Raw genomic sequence first — 27048 nt, forward strand, 5'->3', positions numbered from 1 at the left:
CCATTTCAAAGAAGTGAATTCCTTCTTCACCTAGAAGGAAACCAAGCAAGTCAGGATTTATCTTTAGGTTAGGGAATTAAGGTTTGAAATTGAATGATAACATTGTCAATATTAAAATATGTTCCTGTGATAAATGATAGTATCTCTGGTATGGTTTGAAATAAAAGGTTCTGAAAGAAATAATTACCTTAGTATAGGAATCTGATATTTTAATTTTTTTCAGTTGTGCAAGTAGTCACTAAAGCTCAGATTTAAAATTCTGTTTCTTTGACATAATCTATTTGGTTTTAGAAGTGATTTTATATTCAGATGCTAAGTATAAATGTACTGTTTTTAATCCATGATCTAATCTTAAACTAACATGTGTAATTTTCCACCTATAAAGTTAGGAATAACCTCCTAAAAAGTGATTGGCATATTTACATAAATTTGGTTAATTTTTATAGATCTGGCCAATAAATTTATTTCTAAGTTTTTTTTATATGGTATTATTAAATTCATCATATAAATTTCTGCTTGCTGGTCGGTATGTGAAAACTCTGCTGTGGTCATCATGTTGTTTTTAATACATTTGGTTTAAGGGTTTAAATTTATCCTCTGTTGTCAGCTGTTGTATAATAAAGAATTTGGCTGGTCTTCATCATCCCTGGTTCCTGGGAGATAAGCCTGAAATCCTTAAAATTTTCCTGAGTGATAGGAATGTCTTTGTTATTGATGGTGGGCCCCTGAGACCCTATCTGAGCTTAGGCTGACAAGATGATTCAGAATGGAGTTTGGCCACACCAGAAAGGCCACCCGTGTAATTAGAGGGGAGGGGCTTTGATCCGGATAATATTGGCCTGACCTCCAGATAGGGGAGAAGAACTGGAGATTGAGTTCAATCACATGGCCAGTGATTTAATCAATCATGCCTATGAAATGAAACCCCAATAAAAACTCTGGACACCAAAGCCTACATGAGCTTCCCTGGGTCCAGAAACCCCAGGACGGTGATATTCTTTGTCTCATAGTTTGGATCTGAAAGACGCATGCCTACAGAAACACAAGTCTTTGGATTAAAGTGTTAAAGGTGTTAATAATGAAACCTTGTGAAATGGAGTGACATTATAGTAACTCAATAAATTGGAAGTATGACCTTATTATTGTGAAGTTACTCAGCTCTGGAAAGGAATATATAGTGTTTCATCAACTACATCGTGAGAAAATAATCTTATTCTTCTCATATTTAAAGATACTGAAATCCATGACAGTGAAATGGTTGGTGTCTACCAGACAATCTCAGGGATAGGGAAAGTATGGTATCCTGGAGGAAGTACAGATATAGGAGTCCGTGGCTCAACTTTAGTGCTGCCCTTCATTAGTTTTAGGAACTTGGGCAGGTCTCACCAAGCCTCACTTCCCTTGCTTGCTGAGTAGGGGTAATAAAATTAATTACGAAGAGTTGTATACAATGACAGATACAACATAAACAATATTATTGGTAAATTACTATTTAATTTCCTTTCATTTTGTTAATATTCTCTTTTATTTCCCTTGGGATGGAGAGAGGGAGAGGCAGGGGGAGGGGCAGAGGGAGAGAGGGAGAGAGACAGAATCTTAAGCAGGCTTCACACTCAGCAGAGTCTGATGTATGACCTGAGCCAAAATCAAGAGTGAGATGCTCAACTGACCGAGCCACATATTCTCTTTCTGTTTTAAGCAACAAAAAGACAAGGAAAGAGAGGTAAACTAAGAATCCTTCCACATCACTTCTACTCTTTAAAAAACCTCTTCAGAATTCTTATTTAAGAAGAGACATTCCTAAAGAAGATACACTATCACTATCAATCTTATCTAAAAAATGTTTTACAAAAAACTATGTATTTTTTTCTGGAAAAGTAATTGATATTATGGATAAAATGGGAGGTAAAAATACTCTTGGCAAACCATAAATTTGATAAGGTTATAATAACATTATGAGCAAAAACCCTCCTTGACATCACATACTCCCCTTCAGGCATTAGTCCAAGTTAACAACTTAGTTGAAAAACTGAAATGAAATTTAGTATGCCAAATGCATTAAGAAATTCCAGTGACAAAACTTAAGGTAATAATTCAGCACCAATACTGAAATTTAAACTTCATTTTCACTGGTAGCCTTAAGAAGGAATGATTTGGGGGGACAGAATTTTTTCTAGTCTTCCCTAATAATGGTGTAATCTATTTCAGGTAAGTTTCTATTTAACAGAGCATGCTGCTTTCCTCTCTTTGAGTTCCCTTCAGAATTTGTGAAGTGTCCTCATATCACTGTTGAGTGTTTCATAAGTCAACATGCCACTAAGGGGTGTACTTTTGTGAGAATACTCAAAGGAATGATGTAAACACTTGTACCTTACACAGGCCAGGCAGAGTTTTTTGAACTGCTGCAATTTCTTTAAGTAAACACACAGAGGGGTTTGTAGAAATATAAAAAAATGAATTTATGAAGATTTTTTTTAATGCTGTAGCAAAATAACCAAAAATAAAATGATCTACAGACACAATAGAGGAATCAGAGGGTTTAGTTTAATCCAGCTTTCTCAGAGTTTGAAGTGATGAGTTTTATGTGGACCTTTGGGTCCTTGAGAGGTAATAAAGCTATAAACAATTCAGGGACAGGCTCAAATTCCCAAGGTACTTGCAAACACATTTAATCTTTCTGAACATACACAGGGTTGATTAGAGTAGGAATCTTTAATTATGCCTAGTACCAGTTTGAATTGAAGTTTATTATTCCAGAAAGAATAAAAAAGTTGATCCTGCTCTTTGTTATAACTACTGCATACCCTCTGATATTTATAATAGCCACCAGGACAGTTCACATTCGTGGTGCTGGTTGCCCAAACACAAGAAATTACATAAATTATATAAACATCTATTTAAATGAAAAACATTGTAAAAAATCAGATTTTAACATTCTGAATTTGTTTAAAATAGCTCTTTAGGGAAGTAATAACATTCTGATTGTAATATTTTGGTAACAGCAGTCAATAACAGTTATCAACTACATGGCAATTTTCAGTTATACCAGCCATGCTGGTTACATGGGCTTTGGAGCTTGGAAGACCTGGGGTCAAACCCCTTCTCAGCTTTCACTGGCTATATGATTTAAGGAAAATTATATAAGCACTCTGAGCCTCACTTTCTTCATTTTCAATATGGGGATGATCAGCCTCACAAGTGGTTGTGAGGATATTGAGGACATGGGAAAAGCACTAAGCATAATGTCTGGTAAATACATGGAACTCAAATTTCTCTTCCTGCATTTTGTCTAGAGAGTCCAGAAGCTTTCTAATTGAAATGCAAAGTTCTGTTTCATGTAGGGAAATAGAAATAGCATAATAGAATTTCAAGTTTCACAACGTTCCCTGATTTGAGCATGAATTGAACAGAACGGGGCATTAAGGAGGTGAGTTTGGATGCTGCTGCACGGATCTAGGTGTAGGGTGAAAGATGTGGAAGTGGAGTGGGGGTCGAAAGCACTGAAATGGAGCAGGATATGGTGCAAAGAAAGAACTCATGGAAATAGCTGAATGATTGTGGACATGGAGGGGGAGACGTGAAAAGGCCAAAGCGGATGAAGGGTTAGCATGTGTGTGGACCTTACTGTCATGTCTTCTTTTGCCATCACTTCCATCTCTGCCATGTTTATGATAACCTCTCAGAAAACAAATGCTTCTTCCATTTTAACTAAATGCAAGGCACTCAAAAAGGAAGGAGCAGTCAAAATTTAGTAGCAGCATTCATGGATCTGGAAATAAACCTTTCCCCAGCTCCATCCCTGCATCTGACTCCAGCTCACCACAAAGAGTTTCTTGGAGATTTCATAAAGGCTTTTAGTTCATTTTGTGCCCAAATAAATTTGGGCAGTGCGGGACTATTTTCATGTAGGACATGTACTAAATTTATCTTTCTTTTTACAAAACCAGTTTAAATTACCGTACATGTGCTGGAGATGCAGTGTAGAATTTTTTTTGTCTCTAGAGAAATAAAGGAAAGGAATTGAAGAATAGTTTTCTATACTCTCCAGCTTATCAGGGAGCATGAAATCTTCCTATAGAATGGAAAAAATTAATCTGGAAAGGAATTTACAACGAAAAGGATTCTAAGTTCCTGATGTAATCAAAACCACTTTCAAAAGTGTAATGATGTATCTAAATAAGAAAAAAAAAAGGTGTGCATCTGTAGAATGGGTAGGAGGGGGTATACAGAGCTTCTAAGGAAAAGCAGCAGTTCATACCTACATACTTTAAATAAGTATACACAGATAGAAAATTGGGAGGCTCAAACCTTGATGTTATTTTTGACTTGTTATCTCCTCTGGCTTCCTCATCATCCATCCAATAAGAAGACCTATTGATTCTATTTCAGAAATAGTTTATACATTTCTCTCCTTTATAATTTCACTTCTGCTGTTAGTTTTAAAGCTGTTCTTTATGTCCTCTTCTTTAATTATTTCCATAGTAATGCAATTTGTCTACTTACCTCCAGTCTTTCTGCTTCTCTCCATCCTCAACATTCCCACTCTAATATACTCTGATTTTTGTTTGTTTGAGAGAAAGAGAGAGAGAGAGAGAACAAGCTGGGGAGAGGGGCAGAGGAGGAGAGAGAGAGAATATTAATCAGGGTCTATGCTCAGTGCAGAACCTGATGCAGGGCTTGATCCCATGACCCTGGGATCACGACCTGAGCCGAAATGAAGAGTCAGACGCTCAACTGACTGAGCCACCCAGGCACCCCTAATATTCTCAGATTCTACAGTCTATGTGGAAGTGACTGAACTCTGGGAAGGAGATGACAATGTCATCTTGGGGTTCAAAATGCTTAAAATATGTAATTCTGAAAATAATTAGATGTGAAATTTCAGTTTAGGATAGCAGATTTTAAAACATTCTGATAGAAAAAGGTGAAACGATACACTAAAGGAATATACACTAGGAATACATTAAAGGAGTATAGCTGAAGAAGGATCGGGTGAAACGATACACTAAAGGAATATACACTAGGAATACATTAAAGGAGTATAGCTGAAGAAGGATCGGGGATTCAAAAAATGTAATGCGTCCTAGAGAATTATAATTATTCAAAACAAGGAAGAAAACATCTGTTTACCATCGTGATTAAGAGTCAGAAATCTCTGAATTCGAGTGCCAGAACTGTGGCTTTGCTTTGTGGATGGGAGTAATTACTAAATAAACCCCTTCAAATATCATCTTTTTGTATTCTATAAAATAGAGCTGAGGTCACAAGGGTTGAGACAGGAATTAAATATGATTAATAAAAGAAAAAATAAGATTATTAATTAAGAGTTCTAGACACATAATGAAGGGTCAGTAATACTAGCTATTATTTAAAGAAACTACTTATAGGGCCCTCACATTCACCAAGGCTTAAAACAGGTACATGAGATGAAAGCAAGTGCAAATAACCAAAGACAAAAACAACTAACAAAACAAAATAAATAAAAATGGTAAAAAAAAAATGAAGGAGGCTAAAGCTCAAAATAAGTTTATTTTTCATAAATTGCTAATTAAAAACAACTCTAATCAGCAAAAGATACACAAAGAATTTAATTCCATGTTCACAGTTGGAAAGGAGGAGGCTGAAAAATTTTGATGATTGGGGAAGAAAAGCAGAAATGCCCAATATCTCTTCTGATTCTACTTTCCCTATCAAAGAGAACCACTCTTCAAAATACGTATGATGGTATAAACATAATATTAGAATAAAAGACATGAGGAACTAAATTGTTAACTATAATGAACTAAAGTACTTCAATATTTTCCAGGCTCAGAAGAGCATGTCTTAAGGGAATTAGAAATAATAAAACTTGTAGACTTTTAATTCCTTTAAGACGTGCTCTTCTGAGCCTGTTCAACTTGATCAACAACTTGATGAAGATGCAAAAGTCATACTGATAAAGTATACTTGTAAAATATATGGATGACACAAAACTAGGACAGAAGTAATGATGTTAAATAACAGAATCAATCTTTACAAGTATGGTGATATACTGAAACACTGAACACATGACAAATATGAAATGTTAAAGGGGGAGTTTTAATCGCAAAGCTAGCATTCAGTTTACAAAAGCTATTGGACAAAAACAATTACCTGAAGGCTTAATAAATAGCTCATGGGCAGAAGGTCTGGCAGACACAGGTGGGATATGATGGTTTACAAAAAATGTGCTCTTGGCTACATAAATAGAAGTAAAGTACATAAAGGAAAAACATTGTACTGTTTTCTGTTCTGATAATGGTCACACGGGGCAACATATATATGGAAGGAGAATGGCAAGTTAGATGTTGTACAATTATGGCAACTGGAATGATGAGGGGATTTGAAAACCTATGGAATGCTTCAAGATACATAACTTAGAGGTATATGTAATTGTATTAATCATGCCTTTTTATTTTCTGTATTTCTGATGCTCTGACATCTGAGACCTTGCTGACCCGGGAAAGACAGCCTCTCCCAGGGCTATCCAGTTCCTAGAGACAGTTAAACACCTATCCAAGAGCATGCTCTTCAAATGTAAACCAACCTGTTCAGGGTCCCTACTCTCAACCACTTCCATTTTTTTGGCTTTTGTTTTGTTTTTTGTTTTCTTTGAGAGGAAAGGGTGCAAGTGAGCGAGGGGCAGAGAGAGGGAGAAAGAGAGAGGGAATCCCAGGAGGGGCAGAGAGAGAGAGAGAGAGAGAGAGAAGAGGGGCTCACCCAAAGCAGGGCTCTAACTCACCTAATTAGCTCTAGCTAATGAACCGTGAGATTTCGACCTGAGCTGAAGTCAGATGCTTAACCAACTGAGCCACCCAGGCACCCCACAATCACTTCCTTCTTAAGCTGAGGAGCTACCTCCCTTCCCTAATCATCTCAGGACCAGGTATAACACAATTAGAAACCTGTTTACCATGCCTTGTCTGGCCTTTCCTGTAGGAACTACAGGATTCCCCGTACTCTCTCTACTGATTCTAGTGCTACACCATGGGGCGTGGATGGTGTGGTGTGCTCTCTCCTCTTTGGAAACTTTGAGTAACAAACCAGCTTTTCAATTGCGGTTGTCTCCTGATCTGATGAGCTCACCATACCCAAATAACAATAAAACCTACATTTTTAAACAGTAATGATAAAATCTTAAGATCTGGAAGAAATATTAATTTATTATGTTTTCATCTACCAAACATTGAGCACCTATGAGGTGTCAATCACCATTCTAGGTAAAGAACCTAGATTAGAAGAAAAACGCTACCTGAATATATAGGATTGTATTCCCTCTCCTATGGCTTCCTTTCTGAATGTACTTATTTAAGTTCCTTCTAAATCATATAATTGATTGATTATACTCAGGAGTAATATTCAAAATATTTACCAGCCGGCATGCTGTACCACTAATCATTCAGAAAACTGTTGTCAGCGGTCGAGCTGGAGATAGATGCTGGAGACTCTGAGCCAGGCCCCTTTAGTTGTTGAGCAGTTGGGAGATTTGGGGGATCCTGGGGGAGGATGTGAGGTGGTAGTGGGGGTAAGGGTGGTAGCACTGACACATTTCGATATTGGAATCACTGAGATGGCCATCCTCGAACTTTTAAGTTGAATATTTGTCCTGATAATACATCCTTTGGTCTCCTCTTCCGTCTCTTGGCCTTACCAAGTTCCTTCAGCCATTATTTTTTATGAAGTAAATTATAGACTTCACCATATTGGTCATCATGCTCTGAATAATGGCTAGTGTCTTTTTAAAACTGTGCTACTTGGGTAACTGAAGAAGTGGTTAACAGCTCCAAGTGGACTTTCACATCCTGATTTGAACTCTATTTCTATTAGGACCACAAGAACTGTGCTTTGTTTTCAATATCAATAAAGTAAAAATCGAATGTGTCTTTTTACGAAGTGCTTCATTGAAGTAAAAATGATAGAATTCATTCATTCTCTAGCTGGCAAGCAAACTAATTAAAAGATTATCATATATTCCTTAAGCCAGCAAGTCTTTAAATATATTTTAAATTACATTTTGATACTATAATCTTTATTTCCATATTACAAAAGTTAATGTGCTCACTAATCTAAAAAGTTGTGACAATAGACATTTCAGCTAATGTGAATTAGCAGTTCTGCTGAACTTGGAAAAGAAGGGGGCAAAGGCAAAGGACACTATTTGAAAAGTAATGATAATGCAGTCAAAAAGTACAATACTTGGCAAGATTTTATGTTTTCAGGATTAGAAACATTGTTCTACTACTACTAATTTTAATAACAATTGTCTATTACAGTGTTAAGTGTCATCTGATATTGGCAATGAGTTCTTTGATGAAAATTTCCACTAATTATTTTTTCATTAAAAATTAAGCCACCATAATTTATCAAAAATGTTAGCTCTAATTCTTTAATTGAAAGTATATACATATTGATGATTGTTTTGAGGCTTAAATGCAATGTTATTTTACTTATTAAATGGAATTTTGTCCAATTTTAAAAGCTGTACAATAGATACTTTATAGCAGATTTTAAAAAACTGTTTATTTTATTTATTTTGAGAGAAAGAGAGAGCACAGGCAGGAGAGGGGCAGAGAGAGAGAGGAGGACAGAGGATCTGAGCCTGACATGGGGCCTGAACTCTTGAAAGGTTAGATCTTGACCTGATTCGAAGTCAGACACTTAACCAACTAAGCCACCCAGGCACTTCTGTACAATAGATATTTCAAACTGTGTTGTAGGTCATTAACAAATGTTATAATTAATCCTTGCTTCAGATATGGGTATCGTGCAAAAAAAAAACACCCTTGTTTACATTTCATTTTAATACCTGAAGCAGCCCATATTTGACAACTAAAAATATTTTCTAATCAGCCTCTAAAGCTGTATTTCCTGGTGGCTGTAATCATCAAATGCAAGTTTGCCTAAAGGATTTACTTGACCTTCCATAATAAGCTATTAGAGCTTTCAAAGCTAAATTAAAATGGACATCAAATTCCCTTGTGAGACAGAAGTGTCCAATTGTGCAAAAGGATAATAGATCAGATGTATTTGCTAAAACCCAATGAAAATAACAGGTATTTGGTTATAGATGGTGATAGAGAACGCTCAGACAAAAGGGCTTTACATCATAGTCTCAGATTCTCTTAGTTGGAAACATACTTTAAATGTTTTCTAACTCAATCGTTCATTTGAATATTGAATTTTATCCATGAGCTCCAGTCTTGTCTGAATACCCATTTGCTCCCAGGCCAGCACATTGCTTCTCTGTATGTTCTTTCAGTTCCTTCACTGGGAGAAACACAAATGCTGATTTTTAAATTCAGAGCCTCTAAGCTGGTGGAGAAAAGCAGGATGCCACCCAGTTTAGAAATGCACTGTTAGCACAGGTTAAGCTTTTCCTTGTTTCATCTAGTGAGTTGGTAGTTGAGGCAAAACTTCCTCTAGAATAATTTCCATTGAATTAAAGCAGTCTTTCTATCTATAGATGACAAAAGAAACTCATTCACGTGGAAAGGTCCTCAGATTTAGTTGTCTCCTTTCCCAACATTTTAGAAACTCTGCCTATCTTAGTTTAGGGGACCTCTGGGAACCTCAGGAAAAAGTTGCCCTATGAGTTCCACCTCTAGTTTTCAATTTCCTTTATGTTATCAGAATTATCAAATATTCTTTTGGATTACCAGACAGAAGGGAAATCTAGACTTACTCCTTCGAACTGGGTTGAGAGGCTAGTGAGAAAGCCTGGGTGGTTACAATATATGCCATTTTAGAAGACCTGGATTTCTTGTCTTAATTCTACCCCCACGAAGCTTTATAATCCTGAGTGAATCACTGTATTTCTCTGATTTTCAGTTTCCTTTTCTATAAAGTGAGAATGAATATAATTACAATTCAGGATTGCTATAAGAATTAAAGAAAATAATATGGAATGTATAAAAAACGAAAACCCTTTTCTCATTACCTCTTTAAATTTAGCAGCAAAGCCTCTTCTTTGTAACCCTAATGCCTTGATGGGAAGTAGAAGAGTTAATACATGTTTAGAAAATGTGTAGAATTCACATTAGCCAAATGTCATAGCAATTCAGAATAAGCTTTTAAACTTGAGGATTTTGGTTCCTCTCACCTGTCACTCTAAATGCCTCCCAGGAGCCTAGGCAAAAATTGAAGATGGCAGTTTTCTGATAGTGAATGGAATGATAATCAAAACAACAGCTGCCATCACTGTTTGTGAGGTGCCAATCACTGTTCTCAATTGCTTTACATATATATATATCTCTTTCTTGGGATTATGGCTGGGTGGGACTGGTCCTGGATTTGTCTTTTTTCTTATCTGTCCTTTGCTGACTCCCCACCCCCCCCCCCCAAAAAAAAAAATCCATGGGTCCTATAATTGATTAAATATTAAAGAACATATTTGGCCTTATTTCTGAAGATCCTTCATGACTGTTCTCTGCTGCTTTGAGGATTGTAATTTGGGTTGTTAACCTGTACTTAGGAAAAAAATTTTGAAGAAAATGTCCTTTGCTTGGCACTTGAGTGAGGAGGTTAAGAATGACCAAATTTCAGTTCTGAATTATTCAACTCATGATGCTTTTTAGTTGAGAATTCTAAAAAAATATATATAATTCCTGTGCATGTCTGTTCTCATTATATGTACTTTCAATATTTACACTTGTTTTAATACAAACATAACATTCAGTGATCCATCCATTCAAGTAATAACAGGATACTATTGTTTAGATACTATGTAGCTGCAGAGGAATATAGATAGCAGTTAATGTCATGTTCATCACATTTGCCTTGATAAACTAGTTTTTTGAAAGCTACCAAAAACAACAAAGAACAAAAACCTTCCTGCTTACTTCTCCTTTTTAATCTTATATTAATACTTTCTTTTACTGTATGTATTTCTTCTTTCACCATTTCCTTTCTTTCTCCACAGATTAAAGAATAAAAGTAATTTTCTTCTTCACATCCTCTCATGCTGGTTAATGTTGCTTATATCAGCAAGTCTTAGACTTTTGAAGATGATAGAATTAATGTTTGCTGCATCGCGATAGGATTTTTAGTGCTCTCCATTAAAAAGTGTGACAATGTTTACACACTCTTACATGCTGTTTGCTATTTCTGTTTATATTCTAGGGGGATAAAGGAGGCTCTTCATCTCACAAGAGTTTGCAAATTCTATCAGAACATTTTCACAATATCAATATGGAGGACACTATTCTCATTTTCTTGACAAAATATCAGTGCATGCCCATCGTGCACTTGCAGCTGCATATCTATTTTGGGCAGTCACTGAAGTTCAAAGACAAGTATGGGCTTCTAATGCTATCCATAAAGTGTTTGGCCTTCTATATCCTCAATAGAAAAATATATTTTATAAATTCTTACTTTTTATTGTGCACCTTTAAGTAAGGTACCATGTGGATCAATTACCTGAACATCCTGGCTTCAGCAGTTTACATAGAATACGCTCTATGATAAGTGAGTGTCCGTACTCTGAAATTCTAAGTGGCCAAAAAGCTAACAGTTGTATGGTCAGGTGGCCGGCAAAGGGAGACATAACCCTTGGCAACCACAATCTCTTATGTCATTTCAGGGTGAAATATGTTAAGAAATAGAACTATAATGTCTAAGAACATATAATGTTGGGAACTATACTGTTTAAGGACTATAATGATGAGAAAGGCATATATGTGGAAAAGCCTCAAAGTTGAGCAGTTGTATTTGAAATCGATCATTTCTAGTTATGGGGTTAGAACTTTAAATCTCTGGTAAAACATTTTCTGTTTGTCAAGGGAGCAATTATATTTTAAGTTTTTCAAAATCATATTTAAATTAACCAGCATTGTGTATTTTAATTCATTTTACACACTGGGATAAGTCTACAATTAGTAGGATTTGCTTAGGAACATGATATGATGGTTTTAGAATTATTCTCAATATGAATAATTTATGAACTTTGTAATATCAGCTTTATGGTTTGGAAATAAAAAATGCTATAATAGATAAAAATATATTACATTTCAAATCCTTTTTGAATGATAATTTCTGTTGCCTTGATCATTTGTGCTACAAATACTTATTGAGTACCTTCATGATATAGGAGCTGCCATGCCGTGATGAACTGAATATAGTTCCTACCCCAAGGCACTCCCTGCCCACGGTGTGAGAATGCTGGGTAAATAGACAAATGTCTATCTGGAGTCCTCCGTGTGTTTGTGTGCCATTAGTATTATTCACAGAAACAAACATGCTATATTGGGTTGTTAATCACTATATACCATCCCTGCTGCTTACAGCACATTTTCGCATACACTGTACTTATTAGAACTTCTACTGTAAATTTCCCTGTCAGGAAGCAGAAAGCCTTCAGTAGAAAACAGTGTACCAGTCAAGTGAATGTTCCATCACTATAACATATATGTTTGCAATGTGTTTAAATGGTTTTCCTCCCATTTCCATTACCTTTCTGACTCAGTCTTCATTACCTAGTGCCCACATTATGGTCTCCTTACATGGTCTTTTCCCTCAGCCTCATTACACTCCAGTGCTTCCTGGCACGTAAATTTTATTCTTATTTCACGTGTACCTAGAGTCCTGTTTCCACAAGTACATTTTCCTGGCCACTCCCAATGACACTTATTTCTCTGAACTGTGGGTTCTTATATCTGTACAGTTTAGTAGTAGGTTATGGAATATCTCATTTTGTTGGAAAATTGTTTTGTGTGCATATTTTGCCTTCCTGATATAGCAAGAAGCTCCTTCTGGACAGAGAGCCATGTCTTATGAGCTCTGACTAAACTGTCTAGTAGGTAAGCCTTAGAGTGTCTTGTGAAGTTTTTCCTAAATTAGAACCCTCAAAGTATTAGGCATAGTACTGAGCATCCCATACAAATTCAAAAGTCACGTACTGAAAGGCTAAAATACCAACTTGTTCTAATGTCAGTGTATACTAGCTCAATGTAATATTCAAAAGAGTTACTAAGGCAAATTTTTTGATTGAGAGTTACTTACTAAGGCAAATTTTTTGTTGAGAATCATTTGCTCCACCAAAGATGACTCATTATGGAAGAGGTGGGGTTGCATATGGCTCCACATATGAGGAAACCACCAAAACTCATCCACAGACCCCAGAAGATGGTCATCCCCTTCATCTTCTTCTTCAGTTCCTTTGGAGAAAAAAAGATTATTCAGTTAATCCCAGTTGCAATGATTGTCTGCCTATCTATATAAATTGCCTATTTATCCATCCATCCATCCATCCATCCATCCATCCATCCATCCATCCATTCAATTATATACACACATATATGTACTTAGAAGACACCATTTATATTCTTTTAGATACATATAAGGCTTGAACATGAATGTAGCAAAGGAAAACTTGTTACTTGGGGAACAACAAGAGACTGTGACAAAGCGCTTTTAAAAGTTTTTCAACATAAGACATAGGTATAAAATCACTGCAAATGGAAATACACAACCATTCCCAAGGACATTAGAACTCTCTTATTGTATTTGTATTAACCTGTAGTTTGGAGGAAATGGAGGGATGAGTAGGAAATTGAATTAAGGGAATATGAGTAAAGAAATGAGTGGCAGAGCTCTAGCAGTAGGTCTTTCTGATATAGGTTGTGACATCATAGTCACAAAGGAATAATTCTATAATTTATTTGGGTTCCTCATTAGCTCTGAGAAGAAGCTACTCAGTATTTAATGAAAAATATGGCATAAACGGGGAAAAAAGGAAATGTAGGAATTGTTATTGGGTAAATTAGAGAAAGCAGAAGGGAAGAAGGGAGAAAGGATGAATTCATAGTGAAGGAAAGAGGCTGAGAAGTGATGAAGTCATAGTAAAACAAGCCAAGCTTGGTGGACTCATGTTTCTCATGCTTGACCTTTTTCTCAAGTTCCTGGAAGCAGACTTTCCATCAAGAAACTCATATTTCTGGGGCACATGGGTGGCTTAGTCGGTTAAGCATAAGACTGTTGATTTCAGCTCAGGTCAGGATTTCACGGGTTCATGAGATTAGTCCCACATCTCAGGCTCTGTGCTGACCCTGTGGAGCATGCTTGGAATTCTCTCTACTTCTCTCTCTGTGTCTCCCCCACTTGCACACATGCTCTCTCTCTCTCAAAATAAATAAACATTAACAACAACAAAAAGAAACTCCTATTTCCTTGAGAGTCAGCCCTGTTGTTATTCCTCTGATTTCTTCCTTTTTAGTCATGTTTTATTTCCTCTATTTTCCCTGACCAGCAGTTTAGCTGAGTGTGGGAAATTCCACAGTTTTCTTGAGGGGGATGGGACTCTCTTTGTTTCTTCACTGAAGCATGACATGAGAGCACTTTAAGGTGCCTCACCACTTTCCCGGCATATCATAAGATGATATTAATCATCACAAAGTTATGCAACCACACTGAAATTTCAGCCACAACACTGAATCTAATAAACTACTAGAATATAGAATAGTAGGTTCTTCAAATGATGTCCTCTCTGTGTGGAGAAAATCTTCTCTCATATTTTCAAAAATTTCATTTTTCTGATATGACAGGTTTCCATGGTGCCTTACAGGCTAAAGATGGAGGGTGCACTGCTGCTCTGACCCAGCCAACCAAGCCCTGTGTCTGTTACTACTGTTCTTCTATTCATTTTTGCAAGAGAAGGAAGGCAGAGTCCATTGGCAGGAAAAGAATCAGGTCCTATGATTTACTGGGCAAAGAAAGTGACTTACTAAAGATAAAGGTGTAGTATGAGGCTGCACACTCATTCTAATTAAAAAAAATTTTTTTAATTTATTTTTGAGAGAGTGAGAAAGTGAAAGACAGAGAGAGAGAGAGAGAGAGAGAGAGTCAGGGTGTGAGTGGGGGAGGGGCAGAGACAGAGGGAGACACAGAATCCAAAGCAGGCTCCAGGCTCTGAGCTGTCAGCACAGAAGTTGAGCCTGAGCCGAAGTTGGACACTCGACTGACTGAGCCACCCAGGAGCCCCTTGTTCTAATTTATATAGGAAGAACAAATATTAGTAATGTAGGATGAATAGAATAACATAATACTTCAACAAGGACAGACTTCAGTTTCACTTTCATATGATTAAATACTTGCTAATATAAAGGAACTTTTTTTCTTTTTATGTAAAGGGCACCTTTAAATTTAATGTTTTATTTCCCTAATTTTTTCCCTCTTCATCACACACCCATGTTGCCATAATATAGTGAAACAAGGATAGCTTTTAGAGTCAGAGAAGTCTTTAGTTTATTTATAGGTTCCACCCTCTTGCACTGTTGGTGGGAATGCAAATTGGTGCAGCCGCTCTGGAAAGCAGTGTGGAGGTTCCTCAGAAAATTAAAAATAGACCTACCCTATGACCCAGCAATAGCACTGCTAGGAATTTATCCAAGGGATACAGGAGTACTGATGCATAGGGGCACCTGTACCCCAATGTTTATAGCGGCACTCTCAACAATAGCCAAATTATGGAAAGAGCCTAAATGTCCATCAACTGATGAATGGATAAAGAAATTGTGGTTTATATACACAATGGAATACTACGTGGCAATGAGAAAAAATGAAATATGGCCTTTTGTAGCAACATGGATGGAACTGGAGAGTGTGATGCTAAGTGAAATAAGCCATACAGAGAAAGACAGATACCATATGGTTTCACTCTTATGTGGATCCTGAGAAACATAACAGAAACCCATGGGGGAGGGGAAGGAAAAAAAAAAAAAAAAAGAGGTTAGAGTGGGAGAGAGCCAAAGCATTAGAGACTGTTAAAAACTGAGAACAAACTGAGGGTTGATGGGGGGTGGGAGGGAGGGCAGGGTGGGTGATGGGTATTGAGGAGGGCACCTTTTGGGATGAGCACTGGGTGTTGTATGGAAACCAATTTGACAGTAAATTTCATATATTAAAAAAAAAAAAAAAAATAAATAAATAAATAAAGAAAAAAAAAACTGACAAATATTTATAGGTTCCAATACATTTGAATTGTGTGATTGTAGGCAAGTCACATAACCCCTTAATGTCTGTATTTATATAGGTAAAAAGATGGATCGCAATACCTATTTTATTCTTTTTGAGAAGAAGTGGTACTATAATCCTGGCACATATTGGATAATCTAAAATGCCTTTTTCCTTTCTTTTTTTATTTCCTACTCTTGTTCTTCTTGTGTCTTTTTCAGGTCTCCTTGAGTTTCGTTTTATTTTTTTTCACAATGATACTGCATTAGAGTGTGGGGGAAGGTGTCACCTGCATGTTATGTGGCAGATGCCAAGACCAAGGCATCATAATTAACTGACTGGCCTGATTAATGAGTCACCAGCTTCGGGTTTCTGAGTGATTATTTTACAGCTCGGGGAAGACTTCTAGAGAGGAATGCAAAGGAATGGGAATATGGAGTCAGGGTTTAGAATCTCTGATGACCCCAATCATTGCAGGGTTTTGAGTACTGCTACCTTTACGTGATAAATATGGTGGCCCTGGTGAAGAAACATTTGTTACATGGGACTGGCGATGCTTAAATACATGTTTTGTTTGTTTGTTTCATTTTTGTTTTTGTTTTTGGACACAAGGATGATGTCATATAGTTTCACCACAATTAAACATCTCTACTTACATCCAAGAGACTCTCCTCTTGCTTAGCATTTTGTATGTCCTCAGGATACCATATTAGCGAAGATTACAATCAGTTACTTATTGCAGTTTTACTGTCCCACACTGAAAAAAGGCATAAGTCTCGTGGGGTTTCCCAGTAATCAGTTTGTTTCTGGCTTCCACCTCTTCTGGATACAGTGAATGTAGGTAGAGGGAGATGAGAGTTCCTAGATTATGAAAAGTCACTCCTCCTACTGCTTTAAATCTCTATTCCCTGTCCCCTGTAACCTATCTTTCCTGCACCTTTCTTGTCATCTCTCCTTTGCTCCTTTTTCTACCTGGACTTTACACAAAGTTTATTTATCAAGACAGTGGAAAGGTAGCTTTGGAAAGATAGCTCAGGCATTTGTTGTTCTTTCCTGAATACCATGGTGAAATCTGCTATTAAAATATTTATACATTTGAATCATGCAGGTATTAGACAAATGATGTCTGCCCTTTGATAGATTTATATAAATTCATAGTAGGCATAAATATATGCCTTTCCCTTTTTCTTTATAACTCTTTCTTATCTGATTTCACTTAATCCTACTTTGGGTATATTTTATATTAGAATTATATTGAGAATAAATGTCTATTGCTTATTATTTTAAACATTACGATAAAAAGCAGTTCAAACATAGCTGTGATGGGCTGTCCTGGGCTCTTGCCACCCTTTTATCTCCTGACTTTTGCCCACCTTTGTTAGAACTGGAGGAAGAGAGAACTAGAAGTCAAATTCCCCAATTTTAAGTGTCATTTCTTAAATTGTTACAAAACTATGCTGAAATCTAATAAAGTTAGCGCAAATTATTATTTATTTTGTATCTATTTAAATAACTTATCTTTCAGTATTTTATCTTCAATTTTTCCTGCCATGATATTTAAAATCATCATTGATTGAGACTCTACCTTTTGTCAAGCATTGTGTTAACTGTTTTATAAGCACCATCTCATTTAATTCTCACTACAACCTTATGAGGTAAGGGCTACTACTAACTCTATTCTTCAAATAAGGAAACTGATATTTGGAAAGGTGAAATAATTTGTCCCAAGTCACTGACAAGGTTGGTACAGAAGCCAGTTTCTTACTGGACATTTTTATTGTGAGGTGTGGGAAGTGCTCAAGTAAGGAAAGAGGACAAATATTTCAGAAACAAAAAGGAAGGAGAGCAACTGCCTAGAGACATTCTTTAGCATTCAGCATTGGACAAAAAATTGAGTTGCCAGAAGTTTTTTTTTTTTTTTTTTTTTTTTAATTTCTGTTTTGGGAAAGGAAGCTTTTAATTATTCTTAGTATTTTAGAGTGATTTTCTTTCACAACAAAACATGGTCAAATTTTGGTCTCTGACCTATAAATTCTTTTTGTTTTAATTTAGAAATTTATTTTATTTATTTATTTTTATAATTTATTGTCAAGTTAGTTAACAGTGTAGTTTTGGCTTCAGCGGTGGATTCCAGTGATCCATCACTTACCTACAACACCCAGTGCTCATCCCAACAAGTGCCCTCCTCAATGCCCATCACCCATTTTCCCTTCTCCCCCACCCCCCAACCCTGATCAACCCTCAGTTTGTTCTCTGTATCTAAGAGTCTCTTATGGTTTGCCTTCCTCTCTGTTTGTAACTTATTTTTCCTTCCCTTCCCCTATGGTCTTCTGTTAAGTTTCTCAAATTCCACATATGAGTGAAAACATATGGTATCTGTCTTTCTCTGACTGACTTATTTCACTTAGCATAATACCTTCCAGTTCCGTCACATTGTTGCAAATGGCAAGATTTCAATATTTTTCTTTTCCTTTTTTAATGTTTATTTATTTTTGAGAGAGAGTGAGTGAGCAAGTGTGCTAGTGGTGGGCAGGACAGAGAGAGAAGGAGACACAGAATCTGAAGCAGGCTTCAGGCTCTGAGTGTCGGCACAGAGCTTGATGCAGGCTCGAACCACGAACTACAAGATCATGTCCTGAGCCAAAATCAGACGCTTAACTGACTGAGCCACCCAGGAGCCCCAAGATTTCATTTTCCATCGCTGAGTAGTATTCTGGATATATATATATATATATATATATATATATATATATATATATATTATATATATATATTTCTGTATATATATGTTATATATATTTCTGTGTGTGTGTATATATATATATATACATATACATATATACATATGTATATATATGTATATATATATATATATATATGTATATGTATATATATGTATATCTCACATCTTCTAATCCATTCATCATTTGATGGAAATTTGGGATCTTTCCATAATGGGCTCTAAATTCTAACCCAGATAAACAACTCCAAATTCAGAGCCCTTAACTATCATTCATTGACCAAATTTGGATTTTAGAAATAAGATCATCATTTACGAATTCGATATAATATTGCTCTTCACATTGTTAATTAATTCGGTAATATAGTTAGAATTTACCAAGACTGCTGGTTCTCCATGATCTGGGGAAATATACAAACCTAAAGTATCTATAGATAAGGGGAAGGAACCTTTTGCCATTCAGCTTCCTTTATCAAGGATTGCCAATTAAATATTAAAAATGCAATTTATCTAATGCATAAGACTTGGGCTCTGCCTGATCTAAAGTTAAGACTGTTTTTGGCACTTAACTAGCTGTATGACCTTAGGCCCCTCTAAGTTTCTATGTTCTTATCTAGAAACAGGGTAACATAATCTTTAACTCCTAGGATTCATTGAGAAGGTACATGAAAAGTGATTAGCTAAGTACCTAGAATGTGGTGCTGCTCACTAGAAGGGAACTATGATTTTATTTCCTTAATCTCTTTACTTCTCAAAAAATCCACAAATGCTTCGAAAACTAAATATATATCAAACAAGATGGAACCTCTTCCTGAAAGAAAGTCTTACTATTATGATAGTGCTATTTTTCTCCTTCCCTTTGAGATTGAATAAAATAGAATTTTTAATAGGATAAGGAATTACATATTTAGAAAGACAATATAATTCAATTAAACTTTACAATATCTAATTTTTGAAAGATTAGGAGTATTAAACTTTACATCTGTTCCCACTAAAAAATGACTTTATTGGTTTTAGATAAGCCTAGCTAAGTTGTGTGGAAGCTTTCATATCATACGCAGATAACAAGATCCCTTCAAGCCTTGGCCTTAGCTTTCTCCTGTGTTCTACTTTCTTTGGCTTAAATAGTGGCCATTCTTCTGTGAGCTGTGGGAAATGCCCACGTAGGGGAAAAGGACAAATATTTCAGAAACAAAAAGGAAGGAGAGCAATGGCTAGAGTCAATCTTTCACATTCAGCATTAGGCAAAAAAATAAGTTGCCAGAAGTGTTTTCTTATTTCTATTTCTATTATGTTTGGGAAAGAAAGTTTCCAAGAGTGAATTTCTTTCACAATGCAATGTGGTAAAATTTTATTCTCTGACCTTGTTTCATATAAATACTAATAGTTAAATGGGATTTTACTTTCAGTCAATCATTTGTTCATTAATTCATTTTCAGTAATCATTGTTCTAGTTGCTGGTGTTACAACAGTGAAGACTTCATGGAGTGCTCATTTTAGTAAGCGAAGAGATGCAACAGATAAATAACTTAAAGACAAAGTACACCCACTCATGATAAAACTCTTAGCAATCTAGGAATAGAAGGAGCTCCTTTAAGCTAATAAAGAATGTCTACAAACTAGTCTGTTGAAAGAATTCCCCTTGAGAATAGGGGAAAAAAAACTATTGAAAGATTTCCACTGACGTCAGGAATAAGACATGTGTCATCATCACCACTTTTACTTAATGTTGTACTGGAGAGCTAACCTAGTGCAATATAGGTAAGGAAAAAAATTCACAAGGCTCAGAAAGGAGGAAGGACTGTTTTATATCCAAAGTTTTATATGATTGTATAAATAGAAAATTTTAAAAAAGCCTACAAAGTACAGAATTAATAAGTGAACATAGCAAGGTTTCTGGATACAAGATCAGTACACAAAATTAATTGTATTTTTACACACCATCAACAAAGAAATGCAAAATGAAATAAAAAACAAGTCACCACTTGATATTGCATCAAAAAGCCCCACCAAGGAATGAATCTAAAAACAGTAAAAGTTTTATCAAGTGTAATTAAAGATGACCTAAAGGCATTCAAAGATTGGAAGACTCAATATTTAGGATGGCATTTCTACCACAAATTAATAGATTTAATGCAATCTTAATAAAAATTCTACTAATTTCTTTGTGGACATTGGTAAGCTGATTCTAAAAAGTTATATGAAAATGCACAGGGCCAAGAATTTCCAAGGCAATCTTGAAGAAGATGAGCAAAACTGGGTATTAGTATTAAGTATATTAGTATTAGTATTTATTAGCAGAAATTAGTATTAATTACAAAGGTACAGTAAACAAGATCGTGTGACGTACACAAATAGATCCAATGAACAGGAGAGTGTAGAGTCCACATATATGGTTATATATGACAATGATGACACTGTGGTGGAGTGGGGAGAGGATGGTCACTTAATACTTGGTGCCAATTAGATATCTTTGTGGAAGAAAGAAGGTATCTTGACCTCTATCTCATACATACAAAAAAATCAACTCCAGATGGATTTCAGATTTGTAAGTTGTAAGAACATAGAAGCATATTTTTATGATTTTATAGTATGCAAAAATATCTTTAAAAAGACACAAAAAATCGACCATACAGGAACAAAAAGATGAACTAGGCTACATTAAGTATTTTTGGTCATCGAAAAACACCATTAGGAATGTGAAAAGAAACCTGAAAAACAGGAGAATGTATATTTGCAACACACGTAACTGACGAAGGGCTCATTAAGAATGTATAAAGAAGAAAAAGAAAAAAATAATACATAAAGAATTTCTACAAATCAACAAGAAAAAGCAAGTAACCTAACAGAAAAAACATCTCAAATAGTTCACAAAAGAGGATCTCCAAATGGCCAATAAATATATGAAATAAGCTCAATGTTACTGCTCATGAAAGAAATGTACATTAAAACCATAAAATATCTCTATGTGCTCACCAGAAAGGCTAAATTTAAAAAGACGAACAATATCAAATGTTAGTGAGAATGTGGAATAACAAGAAAACTCATACACTGTTGGGAATGAAAATCAGTACAACCATTTTGAAAACCTGGCATTTTTCTACTAAAGTTGACCATAAGTGTGCTATATAACTAAAAATTCTACCCCTAGTTGATAACCAAGAGAAAAAAAAATAGTTATTATCTCTGAAGGATAGGTACAAAAGTGTTCTTAACATGATTAGTCAAAAAAAGCCAAAAACTAGAAAAAAAACCCCAACATCTACATTGGAAAGGAATGGAATAAGGAAATTTTGATATATTCAAACAATGGAATGCTATAAAGCAATGAAAATGAAAGAATTACAACTATATACAATAATATGTGTAAAACCAGAATGATATTGAACAGGGACACCTGGGTGGCTCAGTCACTTAATAAAACAAGCTGGATACAAAAGAGCTGATACTGTATGATTCCTTTTACACACATCTCAAAGCCATGCAAAATAGTTTATGATATTAGAAGCCAGGATAGTGGTTTTCTTTGAGAGAGGCTAGTGACTGTGAGGAAGCACAAGGTAGGTGGGTGCAGGGATTCTGGTAGTATTCTCTCTCTTGATTTGCGCTGGTTTCTTAAAATTCATTGAGCACCACATTTACTACTTATTGCACTTTTATATATGTAAGTTATACTTCAGTAGAAAAGGAAGGCCATTATATAATAACATGATGAATAAATGTTCAAACCATAAACATTTTGTAAAGGTTAAAAAATGCTATCTTAAAGGGGCGCCTGGGTGGCTCAGTTGGTTAAGCATCCAACTTTGGCTCAGGTTATAATCTCACAGTTCTTGGGTTTGAGCCCCACGTCGGACTCTGCGCTGGCACCTGAGAGCCTGGAGCCTGCTTCAGATTCTGTCTCCCCCTCTCTCTCTGCCCTTCCCCCACTCGCACTCTGTCTCTCTCAAAAATAAATCAATAAACATTAAGAAAATGATATGCTAAATTGAATTGAATAATATGAGGAAAATAGAATAGGACAGAGACATGGAATGTAGGAAGAGGTAAGAAAAGGTGTCACAAAATTTATTTATTTATGTTTATTTATTTATTATTTTAAATTTATTTAATTAAATTCAAATTAGTTAAAATGCAGTGTAGTATTGATTTCAGGAGTAGAACCCAGAGATTCATCACTTACATAGAACACCCAGTGCTCATCCCAACAAGTGCCCTCCTTAATGCCCATCATCCATTTAGCCCATTCCCTACCCACCTCCCCTCCAGCATCCCTCAGTTTGTTCCCTGTATTTAAGAATTTGTTATGGTTTGCCTTCCTCTCTGTTTTTATCTTATTTTTAAATACAGTGGTCAGAGAGGCCTTTGAGAGTAATTAACCGCCTTTTTCTTACCTGTATGGTAAAATTTTCCTGAAAATCCAAGGTTGAACGTAAAATTTGTGATTTGTGCACGCAAAAGATTCTGAGTGTCAAGCAGGGCCTGAAATACATAATTAAAAAACAAAAATCAGGTTAGAAAATGTCATTGAGAAGTTTTAAAAGATATCTTCCTTTTGCATTCAAAGGGTAAAACTACTCCTTTATACATGAGAGAATTAAATGATGGAAAGTAGTGTCTTTACCAATTTACAACCGGAGAGATGCTTTCAAGATAACATAAACATATACACATATTTATCCTTCAGCTTGCAATAAATTAGCAAAAAGTGTCAGCTAGAAAAAGGAAGTTACATGAAAAGTTTATTCTGCATGTATTAAAGGAACTGTTATCTAGTACATAAAATATATCTCCTTTCATTTCTCAGGGACATATATCACCAATTGTCAAAAGAAGGACACTCTTTAAGTGAAACTATGCAAGAACATATGTTGAAAGGAAACATTGTTATTTTTCAGATATGCCTTTGGTCTTCAAAATCCAAGACTTTTCAATCTTTAAGTCTTAGATTCCCACAAGGCAGTGATTGTTCTTCAAAAGAGGATATCATGATAAAGTAAATCTCTACTTCGGCCTTTCATTAAAAAACAAACAAACAGGGGCGCCTGGGTGGCTCAGTCGGTTGAGCGGCTGACTTCGGCTCAGGTCACGATCTCGCGGTCTGTGAGTTCGAGCCCCGCGTCGGGCTCTGTGCTGACAGCTCAGAGCCTGGAGCCTGTTTCGGATTCTGTGTCTCCCTCTCTCTTACCCTCCCCCGTTCATGCTCTGTCTCTCTCTGTCTCAAAAATAAATAAACATTAAAAAAACAAACAGTCCTACTTTTGAAGGTAAAACTTTTTAAAACAGTTTTAATTATTACATCTTATAAAGTATTTACCATGCTACGAATTAAAAAAAAAAATTTAAGGCTATTTATATTGAGAGAGATAGAGACAGTGTGAGCAGGGGACGAGCAGAAAGAGAGGGAGAGAAGGAAAATCCCAAGCAGGCTCTGAACTGTCAGGACAGAGCTCGATGTGGGACTCAAACTCATGAAATCATGAGATCATGACCTGAACTGAAACCGAGAATCGGATGCTTAACTGACTGAACCACTCAGGCACCCTCATGCTATGAATTTTTAATGGACTTATTTTCTTTCTGCTCCTTCTTTTCTTCCTCATTATTTAAATTCCTATTCTTATATTTCTTTTCTCCCTGCCACCCTCCCTACACAGACAACTAGGCAGAAAGTAACACTATAGACTATATTTGTGAAAGATCTTAGTTAATAACTTATTTTACGCATGAGGAAACTGAGGAGAAATGAGTTGCCCATTTTCACAGGTAAAATTAGTGGTAAATTGTAGACTAAGGATATAGATTGCCTGATTCCATATTAGGTACCCCTTTTCCCACTTTCCATAGTTACAACTGGGTCCACAATAAAATCTTCTTATTTTAGCAGCATAGCTGACACCTGGAAGCCTTGCCCCATCATGTTCAAGGTCTCAGTCTTTATTGGGGAGCTAAATAGATACACCTTTTATTCAGAGATTATCCCTTATCTGTGGACATAAGTGATTCTCCTTATTGTGTAAAAACAGAGGAAGAGGACTTCTGAATCTCTATTTAAATTCGTCTGGCCAATGGTAATTTTCCAAAATTTAGGTATCCAAGTCTTCTTTTTCTATCACTGCTCTGTTTACATGAACAACTTACTTTGACTGAACAACTGAACCATAAAATATGTGGGTCCTGAGGGCACTCAAAGATAGAAGACACGTTTGTTTGTGGATTTCCACACCTAAGTATAGAAACAAAGGGTTAATCATGGCAATGTCATTAGGGACAGGTTAGATTCTGTCATTGCAAGGCCTGGGCATGGATTGGACAGGGAAAGGAGAATTTGGCCAGCTCAGCAGTGACAAAGTGAGTAATGGGACACAGAATCTTATTGTGTAAAGGGGTGGGGAGTGGTGCTGCCTGGATGTAGGGTGTGAGACTTTCTCATTCTGTCCTTATGGAAGGAACATAAGGTATAGAATAGGAAGGTATGGATTTATTTATTTATTTATTTATTTATTCACTTAATTAAAGTTTATTTATTTATTTTGAGAGAGAGAGGGCACGAACTGTGAGATCATGACCTGAGCTGAAACCAAGAGTTGGACGCTTAACTGACTGAGCCACCCAGGTGCCCCGGAAGGTATGGATTTAAATGCCAGCTCAGGGACTTATCGTGAAGTCATGTAAGACTTGGGAGTCAGATTCCCTCAGCTGAAATTCTGGATCTGTCTCTATTCAGTATTGGGCATGCTATTAACATTTTTAGACCTCAGACTGATCACATGTAAAGTATGAATAATAATAATTACCTCAAAGCACAGTTGTGAGGGTTACATGCTTTTATGCTCTTGACATAGTGACTGGCATATAATAGGTGGTCAACAATGATTAGTTCCTGCTCCTCTCTTATTGCTGCTGCTACTATCAGTACTATTAATAAGATTGTTGTTATTGTTAGTGATGTTAGACAATTTATATTCTCTGAAATGTTCTCTTCATTTGTTAGAGTGAAGATAATTATCTAACTCACAAAGTTGTGATGAGGATTCTAAAAGGGATAATATATGTAGGAGTGCTTGACAAGCTTTTTAAAAAAGCGGCCTAAAGTATTAGGTGTTGATATAGTTATCAGCAATTATATATTTTATGTATATCATTATATATTACTAATAATTATGTCATCTATTTGTCTCATTAGTTAAAAGTTGTTTTCCTCATTTCTCATTTTATTTGTCTTCAGTCTCCTCTAGGCTTCCCTCTTCCCTTCTTTTTCATTTCTTCTCCCCATTTGAATATTCTAGCTAGCTCTTCTTATTGTTCCTTCCCGTTAGATCTTGTCTTCTTCTTTATACATCTTACTTACTTCATTTATTCATTTTACTCACTTTATTCAATGGTTAAAGTATAGATTTGAAATTCATTTTAAAATAATTTCTTATGTGTTCAATGCTTTAACCTTAAAGTTGGAAGTTTTTTCTTTTTGTCTCTTTGAAAAAGTCTTTAGCTAACCTTGAGCTTTGCTATATGACCCTTGATTGCCTTTTAAAACTAATCTTTACAATACTTGATAAGAAAGCAAACAAACAAACAAACCTAGCTTGTTCTTTGGCCTTTGAAGCTAAATAATGTACCTGTGAACTAACCTCTAAATCAACTAGAATACATTGATTCAAATTATTGAACTAGCCATGATTATGCAGATTTGAGTTGGCATTTTACACATTTATCTGACATTCTAGAAACAAACACTAAAACACATAAAAGATATACTGAAACAGACAGTAGATACTACATTATGCCTATATCTGGGGAAGAGGGAAATTTATTTCTAGAGGATATTTTATATACTTAAGATAAGCCATAATATTTCTTATCTCTTATACTGTTGTTTTTAGAAGCCAGATTTGGGGGGGGTATATGAAAACAATGTTATATGTTCATCCACTATTCCATCTTTTCAAAATAGGCTTCTGAAGTGCTAGAAGCTAGAACACCCAGCAATGTTCTTAGATTATATCCTTTTCATTGAACTCTTCATTGCTAGAATGATTTTATTCAGCATTAGTCTATTTAAAACTGAGCTAGTCTATTATTACTATGAACAAAGTATTATAAAAATCATATAAATGATTTTTTGCTTTATTCTCTATGTGCAACATGTCAAAAATGCTGTGATAATATCTGGAAGTATAATCATGATAAGCCAAATCAGTGTTCTCATATCAAATTCAGAAAACCAAATGCATTTTGGGCAGGCAAACCCTCTCATGTGTAGAGTATGTTGGTCACGGAGGAGGTAAAGAATCACAACCACCTGCAGAGGTACCATTCAGTGGTCTCCTCCAATCCAAGAACCC

General features: G+C 35.7%; 1 protein-coding gene across 1 annotated transcript in view; it reads right to left on the reverse strand.

Annotated features, from left to right (window-relative positions):
- LOC109248590 (bifunctional heparan sulfate N-deacetylase/N-sulfotransferase 3) overlaps positions 1-27048 on the reverse strand; it is a 182764-nt gene that overhangs the window by 98521 nt on the left and 57195 nt on the right. Inside the window, exons 3-4 of the mRNA XM_053901285.1 lie at positions 23098-23185; positions 13015-13169 (exon numbers count right to left, since the gene is read on the reverse strand). Of these exons, the coding sequence (XP_053757260.1) occupies positions 13015-13169; positions 23098-23185 (243 nt within the window). The remainder of the gene's footprint in view (positions 1-13014; positions 13170-23097; positions 23186-27048) is intronic.

Source organism: Panthera pardus, unplaced genomic scaffold, assembly GCF_024362965.1.
Source record: "Panthera pardus isolate Hobbes unplaced genomic scaffold, ASM2436296v1 HiC_scaffold_13, whole genome shotgun sequence".
In the NCBI taxonomy this organism is placed as follows: domain Eukaryota; kingdom Metazoa; phylum Chordata; class Mammalia; order Carnivora; family Felidae; genus Panthera; species Panthera pardus.